We start from the raw sequence: 22814 nt of genomic DNA on the forward strand, positions 1-22814 counted from the left end.
CCAGAAGAGAAAAGAAACTCTACACCTTAGGAGAGGGAAAAACCAGGACAGAGGCACATACTCCAAAAACAAAAGGATAATAATGGGAGCTATAACTATATCCTTTGCTTCTGTAAATCTGCTCTGCAACAAGTGATTGTAGTTAAAAGAAGAAAATGACAAAGACAATGTGGTAAAGGAAAGAGAAACACATTTGGCAGAAATACACTCAATTTTGTAAGGATCATTATATTCCATCATTACGAAGGAAGGTACATTTCAGGTAATAAAGTAGCTATTTACTATTAAAATTTACATTACGATTTGGCAATAAATGCACAGGAAAAATTCGGTGGTAGTCATCCTTCAATGCCTAAAACTTAAAATTCCTCTGGTAATTTCAGTGGAAAAAAGAAAATATACCTTAACAAAACTAACACCTTAACTAAAAGAATAATAACCATTCTCATTGAAAAAGTGCAAAGCTCATCTTTTAACAAATATTTAGTTCCTTTGAAAGATTTTTGGCTAGAAGTAATCACTATTTCTAAATGTAATTTCATATATATAACCGTTATTTCTTAAGGAATTATCTAATGTATACTATTATACAGTTTATTTCTAAAGGAGTCTCCTTTACACTCTCTCTGTTGTTACCACATCCTTTCGATATTGTGGTAACCAGAACTCTACACATGCAACTATGACCAAATCAACATTTGTACAGCTGCAACTCTTATGCTAAGACAACTGTGTTCTTCACTCCTTTATGCACTTAAGGTTGCCATTCCAAGCAAGCTATGAACTTGCATCCCAGGATCTCTCTGCAAATACACATAGTACATTATTAAGGTTCCTGCCATTTACTGTGTCTAGAAGTTGACTTCAAAAATAGCATTTCCTCAGATGTTTCTGGATTACATTCAATCTGCCACCACTCTGCCCAAGTTTCAACTGTTCCCATCCTCGTGTATCCTTCGATAAACTTCTTCAACATCTACAACTTCAAGTTGCATCAACTACAAACTTACTAATCAGAGCACCAAAATTCTCTTCTCTCTCTACATAGAGGGAGAGAGGGAGAGAGAGACAGAGAGCAATAGATAGAGAGAGAGACAGGGAGAGGGAGATAGAGAGGAAGATAGGGAGAGAAGGGGAGAAGGAGGGGGAGGGGGGAGGGGGGAGGAGAGAGAGAGAGAGAGAGAGAGAGAGAGAGAGAGAGAGTGTGTGTGTGTGTGTGTGTGTGTGTGTGTGTGTGTGTGTGTGTTAGGGAGCGATATAGAGAGAGAATGAACGAACAAATGAACCCAGCCAGGGCTGATCAGACCCCAGCTTCTGTCCAGATGGCTAGCTACTTATGACCCCATGCCTCCCCTCCTTTGAGGCACAGCCATCTTGAGGCCCTCTCTGCCGCATCGGTGCTACTGCGGATGGCTCTCCTCTTCCTCTCTCCCTTGATGCCCAAAATGCTGAAGGCTCTAACTAAGGAACAGGCTGCGAATCCCCTACAACCAACCTCCACTGGGAGACACCTCGGTCTCCATCCAGCCTGCTGACAGTTGCTGACCAATCCTGCGTACTTGGAGAGCTTCCTTTCAAAGGCCTCTTCCAAGCTATGTTCCCATGGGACTGTCAGCTCCAGCAGCACCACTTGCTTAGTAGACTCAGACACTAGGACAACGTCTGGTCGCAGGGTGGTGGCTGCAATATGGTTGGAGAACTTCAGCTGCCCTTCGAGGTCCACCAACAGCTGCCAGTCCCTTGCAGAGGTTAAATATATAAATATATATATGTACATAAAATTATTTAATAAAAAACAATCCAAGTATGCTACTTCTCCCCATATCTATTATTCTCTAATCCATGCATTCTGTACCCTTCCCCAAGGCCTCTACTTCTTTCCTGTAATGCAGCCACCTGAACTACACAGAATATACTCTAACAAGACCCCCCCCCCCCCAACCTTTTTAATCAATGCCCTGACTGATGGCGTATTACCTTCTTTACAATTTGGGAACTCTGGACTTGCATCTCAGGATCTCTTGGTACTTCATTGCTACAAGGGACACACTGGACATTTTCTTCTTGTATTTGACCTCCCAAAATATAATACCTCACACTAGCTGAATGCCCAATTGCCCATTTCCCTGTCTAAATTTCCAAATGATTTATATCTTATTATATTGTTCAACAGCTTTCTTCAATTTCCACAACTCCACTCATTTTCACATTATCTGCTAACTTAGTAATTAGATCATCTACATTTTCATCCAGTCCCAGAACTGACCTTTGTAGAACATCTCTCATCACAGATCTCCAGACAGAACAAACAGTAATTATAGTCAAATTATCTAATGTTCTTCATTACTCCTAGAATGAAAATCATTGAAGAACAAGCTTACCTTGAAATTTCAAACAGTTAATTACCTACCAACTGAGGTAAGGTTGGGTAAGTTCCTTCAATAAATCTAATTACCTTAAGAGTAGGTAATGGAGGCAGCAGTTAGGGCAGTTGAGTGCTCCATTTGCAGGATTTGGGAAGTCAGGGCAGATTGGAGGCCGGTGACTAGTGGTGTGCCTCAGGAATCTGTACTGGATCCAATGTTGTTTGTCATATACATTAATGATTTGGATGATGGGGTGGTAAACTGGATGAGTAAGTATGCAGATGATACTAAGATAGGTGGAGTTGTGGATAATGAAGTAGGTTTTCAAAGCTTGCAGAGAGGTTTAGGCCAGTTAGAAGAGTGGGCTGAAAGATGGCAGATGGAGTTTAATGATGACAAATGTGAGGTGCTATATTTTGGTAGGACTAATCAAAATAGGACATACATGGTAAATGGTAGGGCATTGAAGAATGCAGTAGAACAGAGAGATCTAGGAATAATGGTGCATAGTTCCCTGAAGGTGGAATCTCATGTGGATAGAGTGGTGAAGAAAGCTTTCGGTATGCTAGCCTTTATAAATCAGCGCATTGAGTACAGGAGTTGGGATGTAATGTTGAAATTGGACAAGGCATTGGTGAGGCCAAATTTGGAGTACTGTCTACAGTTTTGGTCACCAAATTATAGGAAAGATGTCAACAAAGTAGAGAGAGTACAGAGAAGGTTTACTAGAATGTTACCTGGGTTTCATCACCTAAGTTACAGAGAAAGGTTGAACAAGTTGGGTCTTTAGTCTTTGGAATGTAGAAGGTTGATGGGGGATTTGATAGAGGTATTTAAAATTATGAGGGGGAATAGATAGAGTTAACGTGGATAGGTTTTTCCATTGAGAGTGGGGGAGATTCAAACAAGAGGACATGAGTTGAGAGTTAGAGGGCGAAAGTTTAGGGGTAACATGAGGGGGAACTTCTTTACTCAGAGAGTGGCAGCTGTGTGGAACGAGCTTCCAGCAGAAGTGGTTGAGGCAGGTTTGATGTTGTCATTTAAAGTTAAATTGGACAGCTATATGGACAGGAAAGGAATGGAGGGTTATAGGCTGAGTGCAGGTTGGTGGAACTAGGTGAGAGTAAGAGTTCGGCACGGACTAGAGGGCCAAGATGGCCTGTTTCCGTGCTGTAATTGTTATATGGTTATATAATTTACAATTATGATAGAATTTTGATGCATTCGATATATCTAAAATCAAAGACACGAATCAATTAATTTAATCAACCCATATATTACATTTTACGGCGAGAACTGCACTTCTCAAAAAATAAGAGCTGTCCTACTATTTTAACCTTTATTTAGTTCACATATCATAGATCATTCAGATGGCTCTGGCAAAACATGGGCCAGTCAAGAATATAAAGTGATGCTGTACATTGAAAATACAGTAACATATATTAATCAGTACCTTATCATTTATGGCTAAGCTAGCAGCACTGCATGTGGTTAGTCTACAAATTATTCTTAGAGCTTACAAATGGAAATACGTGAAGCTGCAAAGAAATAGTTCTTTAGAAATGCAAATATTTTATTATAGATGTTTACATCACATCAACTCTGTGCTATAACTATGTTATCCAGTAACCTAGCTGCATTTCTTAACTGATTAATTGAAATGAACTATAAAAATCCCAATTATGTTGGATACTAGGTTTTGGTTTCTTTAATACTATGATCAACTGAAACTGAAACAGCATTCAAAAATTAGAACTCAAATTAATTGCTTTGTCTATCAAAACAAAACAATAAGTCCTTACCTGGACAACCCAGGCACTGTTTGCAAAGGCCATGATATCTCGCTCCTCCCAGAAAAATGCAGAATCAGATCGCTTGATCATTTCAAATTTACTTAAAAGCTTCATCGCATACACCTTTTGAGATGCTTTATGTCGAACCTATAGCAAAAAATATTTAAAGTTTTGGATTCAAATTTCAAAATATCATCTCCTGAAACATGTTTGAAACTTTGAGTACTTTGACATTCAGCAAGCTGAACGGGTCTGCATTCACTTTCCTTCAATTATATCCACCTTGCCAGAGAAAGGAATTCATCCTCAAAATCTCCTCTTTATTCCAACACCAATGTTTACGTTAAGCGTTTACATGTTTCTCCAACAACTTCTCATAATTTTTTTTAAGAACATAGAAATCTATAGCACATTACATGCTATAGATAGCATGTAGCCCATAATAGCCCATAATGTTGTGCTATCCATGTGACCTACTGTAGAATTACCCTGCTGCATAACGCTCTATTTTTCTAAGCTCCATGTACCTACTTAAGAGTCTCTTAAAAGACTCTATTACATCTGAGTCCATAGGACGCTCAAAGCAGCTGCACAGGTTGACTCTGTAGTTAAGGCGGCATACGGTGTATTGACCTTCATCAATCATGAAATTGAATTTAGGAGCCGAGAGGTAATGTTGCAGCTATATAGGACCCTGGTCAGACCCCACTAGGAGGACTGTGCTCAAATCTGGTCACCTCACTACAGGAAGGATGTGGAAACTATAGAAAGGATGCAGAGTTGATCTACAAGGATGGTGCCTGGATTGGGGAGCATACCTTATGAAAACAGATTGAGTGAACTCGGCCTTTTCTCCTTGGAGCGACGGAGGATGAAAGGTAACCTGATAGAGGTGTATAAGATGATGAGGGGCATTGATCGTGTGGATAGTCAGAGGCTTTTTCCTAGGGCTGAAATAGCTCCCACAAGAGGGAACAGGTTTAAGGTGCTTGGGAGTAGGTACAGAGGAAATGTCAGGGGTAAGTTTTTTTTTTACACAGAGAGTAGTGAGTGCGTGGAATGGTGGTGGAGGCGGATACAATAGGGTCTTTTAAGAGACTTTTGGATAGGTACATGAAGCTTAGAAAAATAGAGGGCTATGGGTAATCCTACTGATTTCTAAGGTAGGGACATGTTCGGCACAACTTTGTGGGCCGAAGAGCCTGTATTGTGCTGTAAGTTTTCTACGTTCTTTCTATCCGCCTCCACTACCGTCGTCGGCAGTGCATTCCACACACAAGCCACTCTCTGTATGGAAGAACTTAACGCCGACATTCCCTCTGTACCTACTTCCAAGCTCCTTAAAACTATGCCCCCTGGTGTAAGCAATTTCAACCCTGGGAAAAAGCCTCTGGCTATCCACATGATCAATGCCTCTCATCATCTTATACACTTCTATCAGGTCATCTCTCATCCTCATTGCTCCAAGGAGAAAAAGCCAAGTTACTCAACCTATTCACATAAGGCATGGTCTCCAATCCAGGCAACATTCTGTAAATCTCCTCTGCACTCTTTCCACATCCTTCCTGTAGTGAGGTAACCAGACTGAACACAGTACAGGCAGTCCCCGAGTTACGAACGTCCGACTTATGAACAACTCATACTTACGAACGGCCTGCCACAAAGCCTATTATATTGAAAATTTGAGTTAAATACCATGGTTCGTAGTAACGAACCCACGCACTACATTGTGACGCTCATGAAAACATTGTGCGGCTTCAGTGGTTCGTCAACTTGAGGAAGGAGAATGCCATCCGCTATCTTAAGTTGGATCACGTTGCTGTTAACACTGTGCTGAGTGTGTAACTTTGTACTTGGCTTAAATTTTTCTCTTATTTACCCTTGTAACTATGTCTCCAAAGCGTAAAGCCGATGCAAGTGCTGGTGATGGATCAAAGAAAAGGAAAACAATCATGATTGAAAATAAGGTGGAAATAATAAAGCGCCATCAGCCATTAGAAAAGTGTTAGGCTACAGTTGGTCAACGATCAGTGAAGACCTTATGGAGCTAGAGTAGCAGATGATAGCACTTGAGGAAGAAAAAGACTGTGACCTAAGAACTCCGGAACCCAAAAAGTTTGTGACGAAAGAGTTAGGTGAAGCCTTTCGTCTCATTGAAGCAGGGATGGCAAAGTTAGAGGAACAAGATCCTAATACAGAGAGGTTCACCAAAGTTTACCGTGCAGTTACTGAGAACCTCAGCTGCTACAAGGTCATTTACGACAAGAAAAAGAAAAGCTCTGTACAAGTCTCCCTTGATGTCTACTTCAAGAAATTGACTGCAGTAGTAAACCCGCCCTCTCCAGCAGCAGAATCAAACCCTGACTCTCCAAGCACCAGGTCCATCATAATGTTACCTCATGAATGCCCCTTCTGGTATGCAAGACATTGATGGAACCATATGTAGTGATTTTTATTATTACGGTATTATTATTTACTGTATTATTATGTTTAAGATGTTTTAGCGTATTTGGAAGTGTTTCTTAAGTGTTTTATATGCATAGAAAGGTAAAATATATACTAAGACAAATGTTTGACTAACTGATGCTAAATAATCCGGATGTACCTGATCTGACTTACAGACAAATCCGACTTAAAGACGGGCTTAGGAGCGGAACTCGTTCGTAACCCGGGAACTGGCTGTACTCCAAATGGGGTCTGACCAAGGTCTTTTATAGCTGTAACATTACCTCACAGCTCTTGAACTCAGTCTCATGTTGATGAAGGCCAACACACCATAGCCTTCTTAACAACACTGTCAACCTGCGCAGCAGCTTTGAGTGTCCTATGGAAACAGACCCCAAGATGTCTCTGATCCTCTACACTGCCAAGAGTCTTACTATTAATATTATATTCTGTCTTCAAATTTGACCTACCGAAATGAACCACTTAACGCTTACCTGGGTTAAACTCCATCTGCCACTTCTTAGCCCAGTTCTGCATCCTGTCAATAGCCCACTGTAACCTCTGACAACCCTCCAGACTATCCACAACATCCCTACCCTTTGTGTCATCAGCAAACTTACTAACCCACTCTTCTACTTCTTTAGCCAGGTCATTTAGAAAAATCACAGAGGAGATGTCCCAGAACAGATGCCCATGGAACACCACTGGAGGTGCTCAAGCATTTCAGTCCACTGTAAGGCATCCCACAATTGCCACGGTCCTTTTCCCTGGTGAATACTGAAGCAAAGTATTCATTAAGTACCTCTGCTACCTCCTTCATCCAAGTTTCCACTATCGCACCCAATTGATCCTATTCTCACACGGCTCATCCTCTCGCTTATAGAGTGCTTTGAAGTTTTCCCTAATCCTGCTCACCAAGGCCTTCTCATGGCCCCTTCTAGCTCTCCTAATTTCATTCTTCAGCTCCCTACTGGCAACCTTGTAATTTTCTAGATTTGCCTAGTTTCTTGAACCTTTCTTAAGCTTTTCTTTTCTTCTTAAGTAGATTTTCAACATCCTTTATACACCATGGTTTTTCTACCCTACCATCCTTTTTCTGCCTCAATAGAACATACCCATGCAAAGCACCATGAAAATGTTCCCTGAACATTTGCCACATTTCTGCCGTGCAACTCTAAGAGCACCTGCTCCCAATTTATGCGTCCAAGGTCCTGCCTAACATCATGTTTCCCCCTACCCCAATTAAATGTTTTCCCAAATTATCAGCCCCTATCCCTCTCCAGTGCTACAGTAAAGGAAATAGAGTTGTGATCACTACCTCCAAAATGCTCTCCCACTGAGACATTTGACACCTGACCAGGTTCATTTCCTAATACCAGATCAAGTACAGCATCTCCTCCAGTTAGCTTCTCTACGTATTGCATCAGGAAACCTTCTTGAACACATCTAGCAAACTCCACCCCATCTAAACCCCTTGCTCTAAGGAGATGCCATCAATATTAGGAAAATTAAAATCTCTCATCACAACAATCCTGGTATAATAGCACCTTTCCAGAATCTGCCTCTCTATCTGTTCCTTGATGTCCCTGTTACTATTGAGGAGCGGGGGTCTATAAAAATCACCCAGTAGAGTTATTGCCCCCTTTTTCTGACTTCCACCCACACTGACTCTGTAGATAATCCCTCCATGATTTCCTCCTTTTCTGAAGCTGTGACAATATCCCTGATTAACAATGCCACGCTCCCACCTCTTTTGCCTCCCTCCTTATCCTTTTTGAAACATCTAAAGCCTGGCACATTCAACAGCCATTCCTGCCCCTGAGACATCCATGTCTCTGTAATGGCCACAATGTCATAGATCCACGTATTGATCCATGCCCCAAGTTCATCCACCTTGATTATGATACTCCTTGTATTAAAATAGACACATCTCAAACCATCTGGCTGAGTGCATCTTTGCTCTATCATCTGTCTATCCTTCCTCCCAAACTCACTCCAAGATATCTCTACTTGTGCACCAACTGCCCCATCCTCTGCCTCTTCAGTTTGGTTACCACTGCCCCGCAAATCCAGTTTAAACCTTCCCCAACAGCATTAGCTTGATTCTCCTCGGATTCAAGTGCAACCCTTCCTTTTGGTACAGGTCCCATCTGCCCCAGAAGAGGTCCCAATGACCCAAAAGTCTGAATCCCTGTCCCCTGCACCAATCCTTCAGCCACACATATATCGGCCACCTCATTCAATTCCTATACTCACCGTCATGTGGTATAGGCAGCAATCGCGAGATTACTACCCTTGAGATCCTGCTTCTTAGATACCTTCATAACTCCCTGTATTCTGCTTTCAGGGCCTCCTCCCTTTTTCTACCTATGTTGTGGGTACCAATATGTACCACAACCTCTGGCTGCTTACCCTCGCATTTCAGGATATTGAGGATACGTCCAGAAACATCACAAACACTGGCACCTGGGAGGCCAACTACCATCAGTGTTTCTTTTTCACACCCACAGAATCACCTATCTGTTCCGCTAACTACAGAATAACCTATTACTGCAGCTATCCTCTTCCATTCCCTACCCTCTGAGCCACAGGGCCTGACTCAGTGCCAGACGCACAGTCGCTGTTGCTTCCCTCAGGCAGGAAGGCCTTCCCCACCCGCCCCACCAACAATACTCAAAATGGACACAAAATACTCTGCAGATGCTGGGGTCAAAGCAACACTCACAACACGCTGGAGGCACTCAGCAGGTCGGGCAGCATCAGTGGAAACGATCAGTCAATGTTTCGGGCTGGAACTCTCCATCAGGACTGAAGAGGGAAGGGGCAGAGGCCCTATAAAGAAGGTGGGGGGAGGGTGGGAAGAAGAAGGCTGGTAGGTTCCAGGTGAAAAACCAGTAAGGGGAAAGATAAAGGGGTGGGGGAGGGGAAGCAGAGAGGTGATAGTTTCCCTTCTCAGTGGACTTGCACGATGAAGCGGTACCACATCTGCGTACTTCTGCCAATCAAGTCTCCTACTGAAAGAAACTCCTTGTTTTTTAAAACCTTCTCAGGGGCCTTGTGCGATGACAAGCTACTGCATCTACGTACTTCTCTTAATCAAGTCTCCCACTGAAAGAATTTCCTCGCTTTTTAAATCTTCTCAATGGCCTTGCACAATGATGAATTACTGCATCAGCGCACTTCTCCAAATTGAACTTCTCTACATTTTTTTCCTGACTTGGCTGAAATCAAATTGTAGATGAAAAAAAATGTCCTCAACAAAATGGCAAAGCCATTACCTTTATTCCCTGCCATAAACACCTGCCTCTGTCACATTCACCATTCCTCGACCAGCTAAATTATTGTCCAAGATCCCATATAGCAAAATAATTACAGTCTAATTTGGCTCAGAAATGACCTTTGTAATGCAAATCTATATCTTCACCTACATCAGCCACCGCCACCTGCGATCTTTACCAATGATTCTGCCATTTCCCAAAATGGATTATCCAACATTCTCATCCAAGTTCCATTCTTCTATTCCCCAGCTAGTTTACGCAAAACTCTGCAGCATACTTCCTGACCTACACCATCTCCAATGAATTTATCACCACTGTGCTCACTGACCTACACTGGCATTGTGTAACTTGAATGCTACATTTTAAAACAACCACCTTTGTCACTTTCTTTCCATGATAGTTACATTCACTAATCACGTATGTATGTTTCAGTTGTTTCCATTAGTTTCAAAGAGATCATTATCATCAGGAAGCAGAAAAATGGGCATTACAACTATAATGAACTCAAGAAATATATGATCAGTGTACCTACCAGAAGTATAGGAAACCTTTAAATTTGGAAATATTTCTTTTAAGAGTGAGAATGAATTATGTTAATAAGCTGTTTGCCGTATTTTCTGTTTGGAGAGGTCATAAAATTATAACATGGGCATTAAAAGATAAAAATTGAAGGGAGTTCAACCACAACTTGTTTCTAATTACTTCAGCCAATCAAGAAACAAGAACAGAGCACTTTCTACACCTTTAAAAAAACAGATGACAACCCATTTGATAGTACGCAAAATGGAATAAAACCATTGAGTTCAATTCTAAGACATTCATGAATGATTTAAAGCATTTTCAGAAGTTCACTAGAACTGCATAAAACATAAAATAGGATTGCTGCCATACCTGAATTGAAGTAATGTCTACTTCTGTTCTAAACAACTGCAAACTTACCAGCTGAACTTCACCGAATGCACCACGTCCTATCACCTTTACGACCTCATAGTCCTCCACTTTCATTTGCATTTCTCGAACCTTACCCATTACTTTGTCATCTGGTTGGTTGGCAGGAAATGGGAAAAATAAAAATTTGCTTTATAATTTGGAGGTAATCTTGCTAAGTCCAACATTTTGACAACTGTATGTATTAAATCATTTGGTCCAACATAATGACACAATTATTAATAGTTCAAATGAGGTGCAGCAGTGACACAAGCAACACTGGAATTATCCCTAAAATAATGCTTCAGGTAGTCGATTACAAATCTGTACGGCTTCTTTCACAGAGCCGCACTACATTATCTCGCCTTTTTCCACGGAGGGGGTATTTAAAACAAAATGGCACAGGTCTAAGATCAGAGGCAAGAGATTTAGAAGGATCATCAGGGACACCTTCTTCACACAAAAGGTGGTGCATGTTTGGAATGAGCTACCAGAAATAGTGGTTGAGGCAGTCACATCAGCAACATTTAAAAACAATTGAGATAAGTACATGGATAGAAGAGGTTTAGATAACTCTGGGCCAACACAAGTTGATGGGATTAACTCATTGGGTAACACAGTTCAACAATTGGGTCAAAGGACCTATTTCCACTCTGTATGATTTATGACACTCACTTCAGTAGAAATTTGTGGTAATCAACTCTTCTCTCTTTGTTTGTTGCTTATCACTCATTAATACCTTTACACCTAATACCAAGAGGACAATATTTCTTTGGGATATTGAGATGTAGTAAGTACTAGTCCCTAAGTAGGCCTAATTAAAGAATATCCATCTGCTACCAAAATCCTATTTTATTGAATACACTTTTCCTCAGCACCAAGTAATCTCCTGCTTCCCAGTGCTATAACTAAAATATCTCCATTTAAATCACTGTGTCCACTCATGTTTATAAATACAATTATTAAAGTGATGCTCTTTCTTCATTTTTAGCTGAATATTTATATTTTTTCAAAAGCTACTATAGTTTAAGCTTAACATAATAGATTCACCGCAGTAGCAAAGAGGCAAATCCAATTTCTAAGATATGGAAAAGAAAATCAACTTACACCTATTGAGAAAATTTTCAATGTTTTTGTTCTTCCTGAGAGCAGGGAAGTCCAAATCCTGAACCAGAGCATTGAGCCCATCCTGAAAATAAAATTAAAAATGATATTTAGGCTATATGGGCAAATGAGAAACACCAAAAAGAAATCAACTAAGTGCACATTTCCGTGACAGGGGGAAATACTACTCATAACAGATACAAAAGCAGTTACAGATGAAGACCTGAAGATGCTGCAAATCAGTTCCACCGGCCCATATTCTTGAATCTCATTTGGGGCATTTTATTTGAAGCATAACATCTCTAAATTTTCCCCCAAATTATGAAAACCAAGCCTCAAATTCAATTTGCATTTTTTGAGTTTGAGGTTCCTAAAGTATTTTTCGTTCAAATTGTTGCAATTTAGAATTAGACTACTTGATTCTAAATTATGAATAATTACTAACAAAAATTACAGAAATATGAATGACACAATGTGTAACCAATTCTGATGATATTTGTACTAATACTTGAAATATAGGCCTATTGGAAGGGTAGGAACAATACAAAAACAAAGGACACTGTATACATCGATGACAAAATACAGATCAAAATCAACTAATTAACTTTAGAAATTTGTACTTTTGTTATATGTACTGTTCAAATTAGTCATGCTACATGTTCTCAACCACACTCTAATGTTCAAATTACCTGGTTATTAGTAAAGCAGTACAGATCAGGATATATCCACATTTCTAGATCTGTTTTGAGTTAGTTCATTATGGGGGAGTAGGAATCAACTGCGTTTCAATGGATGAGAGGGTAGTAAGAAGAGTGTAAATAAAAGGGAAATGGAAAAGGGGACTGATTCATCACCACGGTTGGTCAAATTTCCAAGAACTGTTTCTTCTTGCTCATAAGTAAGTTAAGTGCAAATTTATTCAAGCCTGTATTATGAAAGACCACAATTGGACACTTCTTGGACAAGATTAGGCGGTCACTGGTGCTAAGTGAAACACAGCTAAGTGTTTACGAAAAGGCAAAGAAGATGTTTGCAGATGATTGCTTTTTTGATTTTTTTGTCTCTCATTCACAGCCTCAGAATAGAGAGGCGTCCTTTTAGAACAGAGATGAGAAGGAATTTCTATAGCTAGAGGGTGGTGAATGTGTGGAATTCCTTGCCGTATGCAGCTGTGGGGGCCAAGTCTTTATGTATATTTAAGATAGAGGTTGATAGATTCTTGACTGGTCAAGGCATTGAAGGGATACATGGAGAACTGGGGAGATTGGGTCTGAGAGGAAAATTGGATCAGCCATGATGAAAGCCAGAGCAGACTCGATGGGTCAAATGACCCAATTCTGTTCCTATATCTTATGGCCTTAATGTCATACATCAAATGATTGTTTTCACACAGCATGTAACTGTTTCAATGTGTTTCATTTTTGCTTCAAGTCCATCAATTCCTTATTAGACTCACAACATTATGCCCATAGTGACTCTGTTACATGTTTTTGAGAATTTCAGCATGACAAGTTGTTACATGTTTTAAAAATCCCAAATACTCCACAACCGCTATAGTTATTTCTTGGAATAATACACAGAATAATTTTTTGGAGCATTAGACATTTGTATCCCATAACCAAACATGAGTCATCTTGTAGACATTTAAATTTTGGTTTTGGGGAGCAGCTGAATTTAATTAGGGATTGCAGGATTCGACAACTGAGCATTTTCAAGAGTCAGGTATGACGACTCATCATCAGCATGATAGCAAAGTCCAACTTACTGCTCTAAGAAGTAAAAGGGCAATTGCAGTAATGGAAAAATGACAGACTAAAACATAATACATAGCTTGGATGTTTATCCAGTTTTCGGTGCCACTGTAATTGTTTGATGTGCTGTACATAACCACAATGTCAAACAAACTTAATATTTTCTTTAAGGGATCAAATCTCTGAGTCAGTTGAAATTAAATATCTGGGTTACCCAGTGTTTACTGATCCTTGCCAGGCAGGCAATACGGAAATTATTACCCAGAGATAAGGAGGAGAAAACAAACCAAAAGTCACCTGGTCCTTCAACACCACCTCTTTAGTAAAGAAAGCACAATAGCGTTGCCACTCCCTGGGGAGACTGATGCAAGCAACTCTCTCCTTCCCCCAGCCCTCTTCTCATTCTAACTAATTTTTACAGGAGCACCATTGAGAGTGTCCTGGCCAGCTGCATCATTGTCTGTTACAGGAATTCAGGAATTGCAAAGCACCTGACTGCAAGTCCCTACAAAGGACTGTGAGGGCTGCTGAAAAGATCGTCGGGGTCATTCTTCCACCTTTCAGAGATATTTATCAGGAGTGCTGTGTATGCAAGGCCCTGAGCATAGTCAATGATCCCTCCCATCTGTCCAATCTCCTTGACCCCCAATCTTCAAGCAGGAGGTAACATCGCATTTGGAGAAGGACTGTTAGAATGGAAAACAGCTTCATCCCTGTGCCATTAGACTACTGAACTCCTTGCAACCACTGAAGGCTGATTTATACTTGTGCATACTAGCTTACGCCGTAGCCTATGCAAGTGGGCTACGCTGTTGTGAGCACTTACACTTGTACATTGGCGTGTCTGCGTCACTCTGTAATTCACCGCCAAAACGCTAGTTGGCGGTGGGGTTTCTATGCCACTGTGTTGAGTTTCTTCGTGTTGAAACTCAGCACGAAGAAACTCAAACTTCAAACAATTTATATACTACTAAAACTCTCATGCTCTGTTTATCTGTTTATAACTTCCAATTAGCGCAAACGGTGCATTACAGCGGCACTTTTTTTGGCTACATCGAATTAAAATGTGCTAACTTACAGAATGTAGGCAAAGTTCAGGGTTATATACTCGTATAACATTGCTCATTCGCCAAAAATCAACAGGCTCCCTTTTAACCCGAGAGCCGATCCGCTATCATGGAAATTGGGACGCGACAGCCCGACGCATGCGCACGGCCAGCCTCAGCAGTGAAACCTACCAGAGCAAAAGGGCAGGTCAGCTCTATTTCGAGGGGTCACATTCTGCTGATCACCATCAGCATGTGCAGGATTGGGACCGATCTAACTGCCACCCATCAATAAGAGATAATTAAATCTTATTGTAATGACGTACTTCGAGACACCCATAGAACCCTTTGTTGCAGTCAAAAGACAGGAGTGACTATATCACGTCCATTTAGGAGAGCGCCAACCACATCACCAAAAATAATCAGCAGCCTTTGGTGTTACTGCTTCATATCTTCTATCCAGCATTAGGGTAAAAAAAATGGTCAGCCTAATTATGCCACGTGGAAAGGGAAGGGGGACATTATGGTCAAGAGATAACGCCAAACGTCGTCGGGACGCGGCAAGGAGAGGGAGAGGACAAGACTCAGATGAGGCCAGGGCTGCACGACTCCAAGATCAAAGAGTCAGGACAAAAAAAAATGAGAGAAAAGAGACTGAGGAGGAGAGGCATGCACGTCTCCAGGATCAGAGACAAACAACAAACAGCAGAAAAGATGAAGCGACAGGGGATGAAAGGGCTGCATGTCTCCAGAATGACAACGAGAGCCACAAGGGTGGCAGATAAACCAGAAATGATGCCTTCAAAAGTGTCCTTCGTCAAATGAGGAACGGCTATATTTGCTTTGCTACGCGCCGTTCTTCTTTAATAAACTGAGGTTTTCTACTTCAGTTTCCAAAGCAAAGCGGTACCAATAGCATTCAGGAAAATTTAATGTTCATTCTGGTCACGTCAGACTGAACTACCCTTCTCTCAAAGGGTGCCCCAACGGGTCACCCTATTGTCTAGTGGCAACTGAAACTGAAGGAGGGTGAATTTTCTGTATGTACAGTGTAGTATCAGTTAACAGAGTCGAGAATTTTGAGCCAAAATCGATTTGTCAAAAAAAAAATTGGCACGTCACACATGCGCACACACCTGCCCGTGCAAGGCTTCATGGTCATGGTAGTCTTTCTCAGGGTAAACAAGTTTAAAGCGAGTTCGGTTAACGAAAGCAGGTACTAATGTAGGTCTTTCCTAAAAGCAAAATGTGTCCTCCATAATTTCGGAGGTCTGTAAAGCTTTATGGAAAGCATTGCAGCCAGAGTTCCTTCCCTGCTCTACAACTGCCCAATGGGAAGCTATTGCAGCATAGGAGGAAATGCGATGCTACCAAGCGGACCAATCACAGTTGTTTTGGTCTGCGTTGCTGCGATGCGCAATTACATTTTGGGAGAGGTGCACGTTAGGCTACGGTGTAGGGTTTGCATAGAGTACTGCGTAGTGTTCGCGGCTACGCCATACTTACGGCGTCCATTTGACGCACATTTATAAATCAGCCTTTAGTTCTCATCACGCGAAGCACCAGTTGTGTCACACTGTTTAATTTTTAAACTCATGTTATAAGTGCACCTTGTTAGCTGCTGATTTACTTGCAGTAATATTACATAATGTGTTGTGTGTGAGTTATATGTGTTGTGATGAGCACCTTGGTCTGGAGGAACATTGTTTTGTTTGGTAGCATATAAATGCACATTTCAGTAATAATAATAATATTAATAAGTACGTTATTTATCCCAAGTGGGAAATTTCATTCAGCAGCAATATTTAAAAATACACTTAGCAATAACAATAATACATATAATTTTTACAAGTACAGAATAATAATATAAACAATAATTTACCAATGTGCAATAATAATGTACAAAATAATAAAACAGATTATTGTACTGACGTACATACAATAAACTAAAAATTTAGCTTGAACAAATCGTTTTTTAGTCCGCTCCTATTCATAACTGGAAATGGTGCATCTGTTAATATTAAATGCTAATTAGTAAATGGAGAGCCCATTGACTATTGATGTTAAATCGTACTAATCCTTGAACTCAAGTACTGTGGAACCATGATGCTTACTTATACAGTTCCTATAAAAGTATTCATCCCCTTGGAAGTTACCCCTGGTTGACTGAGTTAATTCAAATTCTTAAAAAAATGCGATTTCATGTCCTCCTATACCAACAGGAACACAGTATGGAATGCCAGTCATCCTATTGTGTCAATCTGTCATGCAACCTATAAGCTAAAGAATGCAGAGCTGGCTAGATTTTAATCACTATTCTACTTCTGCAACAGATAATAAAAATATTTTATACTAACCAAAAGACCCAAAAAAATTACATCCTACCGAAAATTCAGCTCTTCTTCAATAAAAGTCAATAGTACTTGGTGGTCCCAGGAATTTTGATTCCTATACATATATCATAAACACAACTGCATCATTTCAGTGAAACTGATAAAAACTTAAGTAGCTCTCTGCATTCTGAAATCAAATTTTAAGTTTACATCTCAGGCAGTGGCAAACAACACTAAAAAACAACCCCAGGAATAATTAAGTTGTCCGAAGATCTAGAAACACTTTCAGCTAAAACATGCAAAAAAATAGATGTTTGGAGAAGTCTTTTTATTTTGATTCATATTCTAAAAAGTTAAATCTTGCAATTGTATTGTTTTCCATTAGAATAATAGATAAAATAACTTTATTTTCTACCACTGTCAATGTACATAAATGTAGTTTTGATCAATTATCATAGTTTTAATGTTAGAACAAGTTCTCATAGTAATACAATGAACTTAAATACAGAGAACTTGAGAATTTGTTTCTGTCTAGGAAGTCTAAAAATACAGAAAGCATAAGCTTAAAATCTTAAAATCATAGTTGAAATTTCCAAATGGAATCATAAAGGTGTATATTAGTTTAATTTCACCTCCCACCCACCTGGCAAATTATTTGATTTCCTAATATCTCAATGGTATTTGTCTGAAATTTGAAACTAATCTATTTATATTATAACGTATTTATCACTGTTGTTCAACAATTAAAGAAATATAATAGTATCGTTTATTTTCAGTGTTTAAAGTCAGGCTAAGAAAATGGTGCCAATTAAACCAAATTAAGCTATTTAGAGAAATTGGGAAGCACTCTTCCACATAAAGGGTAGGGGAAATCCTCCAAGAAGCTGTGGCTGCAATATCAATCAAATATTTCAAGACTGAGAATGATAAGTATTTGTCAGACTCGCATTCTTTGACATTTTAATGGTAAATGAGTGAGGTATCCAAATGCATGAACGGACTCCATAAGCTAATTAGTCCACCACTCTTTTTGTGGTATCCCCCTCTTGAAATAGGTCTTTCTTTCCTTAAAGCTAATGCAACACAATGAACATTTAAAAAGAATTCTTGAAATGTGGGTAATAGCACATGTACTACCCGATCTTGTGTTGGCACATGGCCAAGTGGTTAAGGCGTCGGTCTAGTGATCTGAAGGTCACTAGTTCGAGCCTCAACTGAGGCAGCATGTTGTATCCTTGAGCAAGGCATTTAACCACACATTGCTCTACGACGACACCAGTACCAAGCTGTATCGGCCCTAGTGCCTTTCCGTTGGACAACATTGGTGGCGTAGAGCAGGGAGACAAGGTTCCATACAACCTTGCCCAGGCTTGCACCCTGGAAACCTTCCATGGTTTCACGAGACTAACGGATGCCTATATAACTACCTATTCTTAATATGAAATCTGCCCAATGTTGGTAGATCCCGTCCTCCAGGGTCCCCTCCAGCAATCTATCCACCATTGGTTTGCACTTGCTACCTTTTTTAAACAATGGTAAACATTTGCCACTCTCCAGTCCTCCAGAACCTATCCCTATCTGATGTAATGTGCCTGTGACGGTGCTGCAATTAAGTCTTCTCCGTGGATTATCACCTTGTCGTGGTGGAGAAGCTTGTGAGGTCCTGTGATCCTGAGAGCAATGCCGTCTGGAGCTAAGCTCCTGGTAGGGTCACCAATGGCGGTAAGGTCGAAGGTGAGGTCCCTGACAAAGAACAATCCAACCAAGACCTCAATGGTGGAACAGGCAGACAAAGTTACTTCAAACTCAACGGCTGTGAAGGTGGATGAAGGCTGCAACAAATCCATCCGCTCCAATCGTCGTGGTTTCCATGCCATTGGAATCAGTTGGTTGATTTGTGAAGTATCGTGTGCTTCTTGGAGTGCAACATCAAGTACACACGTTAAACAAATACACGCACAGGTGTCTTCGCTCTGTGGGCCACTTCTTCAGAATGAAGACCATCATCCTCGACCTCAAGGGATAGCCACAACGACGACAAATTAAGTGTTTCATTGCAGTTATGCATTTATGTACTTATGCATTTTAAACAAAATAAATGTTATTGACAATAAAAAAATTATTGACAAGAATAAACCATTCCATGCCTTTCCATTCTTTATACACATTGTCAATGCTTTTCATACTGTTCTGGCACTGCTGCCGCTCAAGAATAATACAAAAGATCAACTTTGACCTGGTTGATTGTCTCTTTCTTAAACTACTGCCGTTGGGATGTTGATGCCAGCACAATATTGTTGAAGTAGCCATTTTCAGCAGAACTACACAACAATTAATGAACAACATTCTTTATCTAATTCACTAGGCTGATACATTAAAATGTGCAACACCCAACATTTCAGATCAATGACATCACTCTGATTTCCAGAACTATTTCATATTACTAGCGACTGCAAACCTCTTGCTTTTCAATTGTAAAATACTTGAAATTAATGCTATTAACATGCTTAAATTAAAAATGATCCTCTAGTGAAAATGAAACCAGCTAATGCCGGCTGGTTTAGCAAGCAGAGCGGCAGACACCCCTGCTGAAATCTGGAGGAAAACACACAGAGGATGCAGAGGGGGATCACAAAATCGAGGAAAGAGGACCGGGTCAAGACAACAGAGACTTATGGAGAAGAGGAGTTCAGTGGGTAATACCGTTGCGGCTGACCGGAAGTGCACTGAGAGCGGTAAGCGTAAAGGAGTTGGGTGCTTACTGATCTGGTTAACAACAGATGGTGCAATCCGGGGCATATTACCATCGAGGAACGTGTTTGCAGACTGGATATTGAACTTTTTACTGTTGGACTTCGGCCACATTCCACCGTGATACAACACTTGGCGGCACAGGAGGTCGTTCCTGCCTGTGACCATCGAACGTGCAGCTCCTCCCGTGGAGGGTCAGACACCCTGATCCAATAGACTGGTCCTGGACTTATTTTCATCTGACATAGTTTGCATTTTGTTGTTTGATTGTTGGTGGTTTTTGTATTGCTATATTCACACTCTATTCTCGGTTGGTACGGCTGTAACGAAACCAAATTTCCCTCGGGATTAATAAAGTATATCTATCTATCTATCTATCAATTCAAAATAATTTGGTTTTACTACAACATTGCTTAAAAAATACTGAAAATGAAAGCAAAAACTGTAGACACTCAGCATTTGAAACAAAAGAGAAAACAGTGAGAATAGGCTAGGAGGTTAAACAACATCTGTGGAAAGAGACCAAGTTAGAATTTCATGTCAACAGTTCTTTATCAGAACTGAGAAAGAGTGAAAATAATTTTAAATTTCAGAGAGACCGGGCAATGTATGGTTAAGACAAAGGATAATGCTCTCACAACATTCCCACACTTTATCCTACATGCTCCATTCTCAAACTTGAAACTAACGAGCTTTCTCCATTTCCCCATTCTAATGAAGTGACTTCATCCTGAACTGTCAATTGCCCTCACATGTCATGTGATGATTCTACAGATGTTGTACTGAGAGCATCCTGAGCAGCTGCATCACTGCCTCGTTCGGAAATTGCACCATCTCGGATCGCAAGATCCTGCAGTGGATAGTGAGGCCAGCTGAGAAGATCATCGGGGTCTCTCTTCCCGCCATTACAGACATTTACACCACACGCTGTATCTGTAAAGCAAACAGCATTATGAAGGACCCCACACACCCCTCATACAAACTCTTCTCCCTCCTGCCAGCTGGCAAAAGGCACCGAAGTATTCGGGCTGTCACGACCAGACTATGTAAGTTTCTTCCCCCAAGCCATTGGACTCCTCAATACCCAGAGCCTGGGCTGACACCAACCTACTGCCCTCTACTGTGCATATTGTCCCGTTTATTATTTATTGTAATGCCTGCACTGTTTTATGCATTTTATGCAGTCCTGGGTAGGTCTATAGTCTAGTGAACGCAGCATCTATAGGAAGAGGTACAGTAGACATTTCGGGCCAAAACCCTTCGTCAGGACTAACTGAAAGAAGAGATAGTAAGAGATTTGAAACACAAAATACTCTGCAGAGGTTGGGGTCAAAGCAACACTCACAACACGCTGGAAGAACTCAGCAGGTCGGGCAGCATTGACTGCAATGACCGAAACGTTGACTGATCATTTCCACGGATGCTGCCCAACCTGCTGAGTTCCTCCCGTGTGTTGTGAGTAAGAGATTTGAAACCCACTTGTTCAATCCCTTCCCACCTATATTCGTGACACTTCTCATGGTTTGAATTTTTTCGATGATCCCTGGCCCCCATCGCTTTATTTTCACCATGGATCTCCAGTCCCCACCAGGAGGACAGATTCATACCTCCATCCCCCACCAGGAGGACAGATTCCAATAATTTTCAAAATTATAAACACAGTAACAAAGTTGATACAAAGAGATTGGAATAATCTTAATAAGCATATACAAAAAGGACTTTAAGTAACATAGGTATAATAGACTTCCAAACTCATAATGAAATCAGTCATAAGGAAAAAAAGAAATAAAAGGAAAAAATATATATAAACAAAGAAAAACCCCCAAAAGAAAAAGAAAAAAAAAACCCAAAAAAAAAGAACAAAACAGGGCTAGACCAATATCTTGAATCAGACATGTTCAGTAATGTCGTCAACTCCGCTCCTCTATTCATATAATTTAACAAAAAAAGATTCCGAAAGGTCAAATTACATCATATGAAAATGTTGCATAAAAGGTTTCCAAGTTTCTTCAAATTTAAACTTAATATAGTTTGAGAAAACCATTGGAATGTAGTAGGAGGATTGGTTTCCTTCCAGTTCAATAAAATAGATCTCCTAGCCATTTAAGTAACAAATGCTATCATCCAACAGGCTGAAGACGACAAAGAACTATGTTCTACCGTTGGCAATCCAAAAATTGTCATAATAGGATGAGGTTTTAAATCAAAACATAGAACTGTTGAAATAATATCAAAAATATTTTTCCAATATTTTTCCAAAAGAGGACAGGACCAAAACATATGAGTTAAAGAAGCCACCTCAGAGTGATATCTATCACAAATAGGGTTTATATGGGAATAAAAACAGGCTAATTTATCTTTGCACATATGGGCTCTGTGCACTACTTTAAATTGTATTAATGTACGTTTAGCATATATAGAAGAAATACTAACTAATTAGGAAGACAAAGTTGAAGTTCCCTTTCCCATTCATTTTTAATTTTATCAGATATAACAGACTGTAATTTCATAATTATATCATAGGTAATTGCTATTAATCCCTTCTGAAAAGGATTTAAACCTAAAATTTTATCAATAATATCAATAGGATATGAAGTTGGAAAGGTAGGCAACGTAGTATTTAAAAAATAGTATCTAAACAAAATGAGATCTAGGCAAATCAAATTTCTTAGATAACTGCTCAAAAAACATAAAACAGTTATCCAGAAATAAGTCACGAAAACATATTATACCTTTCGTTTTCCATATCAAAGAAGCTTGGTCCATAACCAAGGGTTGAAAAAAGAAATTAGATTTAATAGGACTCGATAACATAAATTCATTCAGGCCAAAAAATTTATGAAATTGAAACCATATTTGCAATGTATGTTTAACTATAGGGTTAAAGATTTGTTTATTCAAAAGGAAGTGAAGTTCCTAAAATGGAAGCTAAAGAAAACCCCTGTACAGAGTGGCCTTCAAGTTTTACGCAATGTGGGCTTGGAGTTAGATCCCAATCTTGCGTCCAAAATATTAAATAT

The 22814-nt window shown here is 40.0% G+C and overlaps 1 protein-coding gene across 4 annotated transcripts in view; it reads right to left on the reverse strand.

Moving 5' to 3' along the window:
* The window catches only part of LOC140193983 (rho-associated protein kinase 2-like), a 264425-nt gene that overhangs the window by 146965 nt on the left and 94646 nt on the right, over positions 1-22814 (reverse strand). For all 4 annotated transcript variants that reach the window (XM_072251236.1, XM_072251238.1, XM_072251235.1 and 1 more), the window contains exons 2-4: positions 11917-11998; positions 10822-10922; positions 4169-4306 (exon numbers count right to left, since the gene is read on the reverse strand). In XM_072251236.1, the coding sequence (XP_072107337.1) occupies positions 4169-4306; positions 10822-10922; positions 11917-11998 (321 nt within the window). The remainder of the gene's footprint in view (positions 1-4168; positions 4307-10821; positions 10923-11916; positions 11999-22814) is intronic.

Source organism: Mobula birostris, chromosome 2 (assembly GCF_030028105.1).
Source record: "Mobula birostris isolate sMobBir1 chromosome 2, sMobBir1.hap1, whole genome shotgun sequence".
Classification (NCBI taxonomy): Eukaryota; Metazoa; Chordata; class Chondrichthyes; order Myliobatiformes; family Myliobatidae; genus Mobula; species Mobula birostris.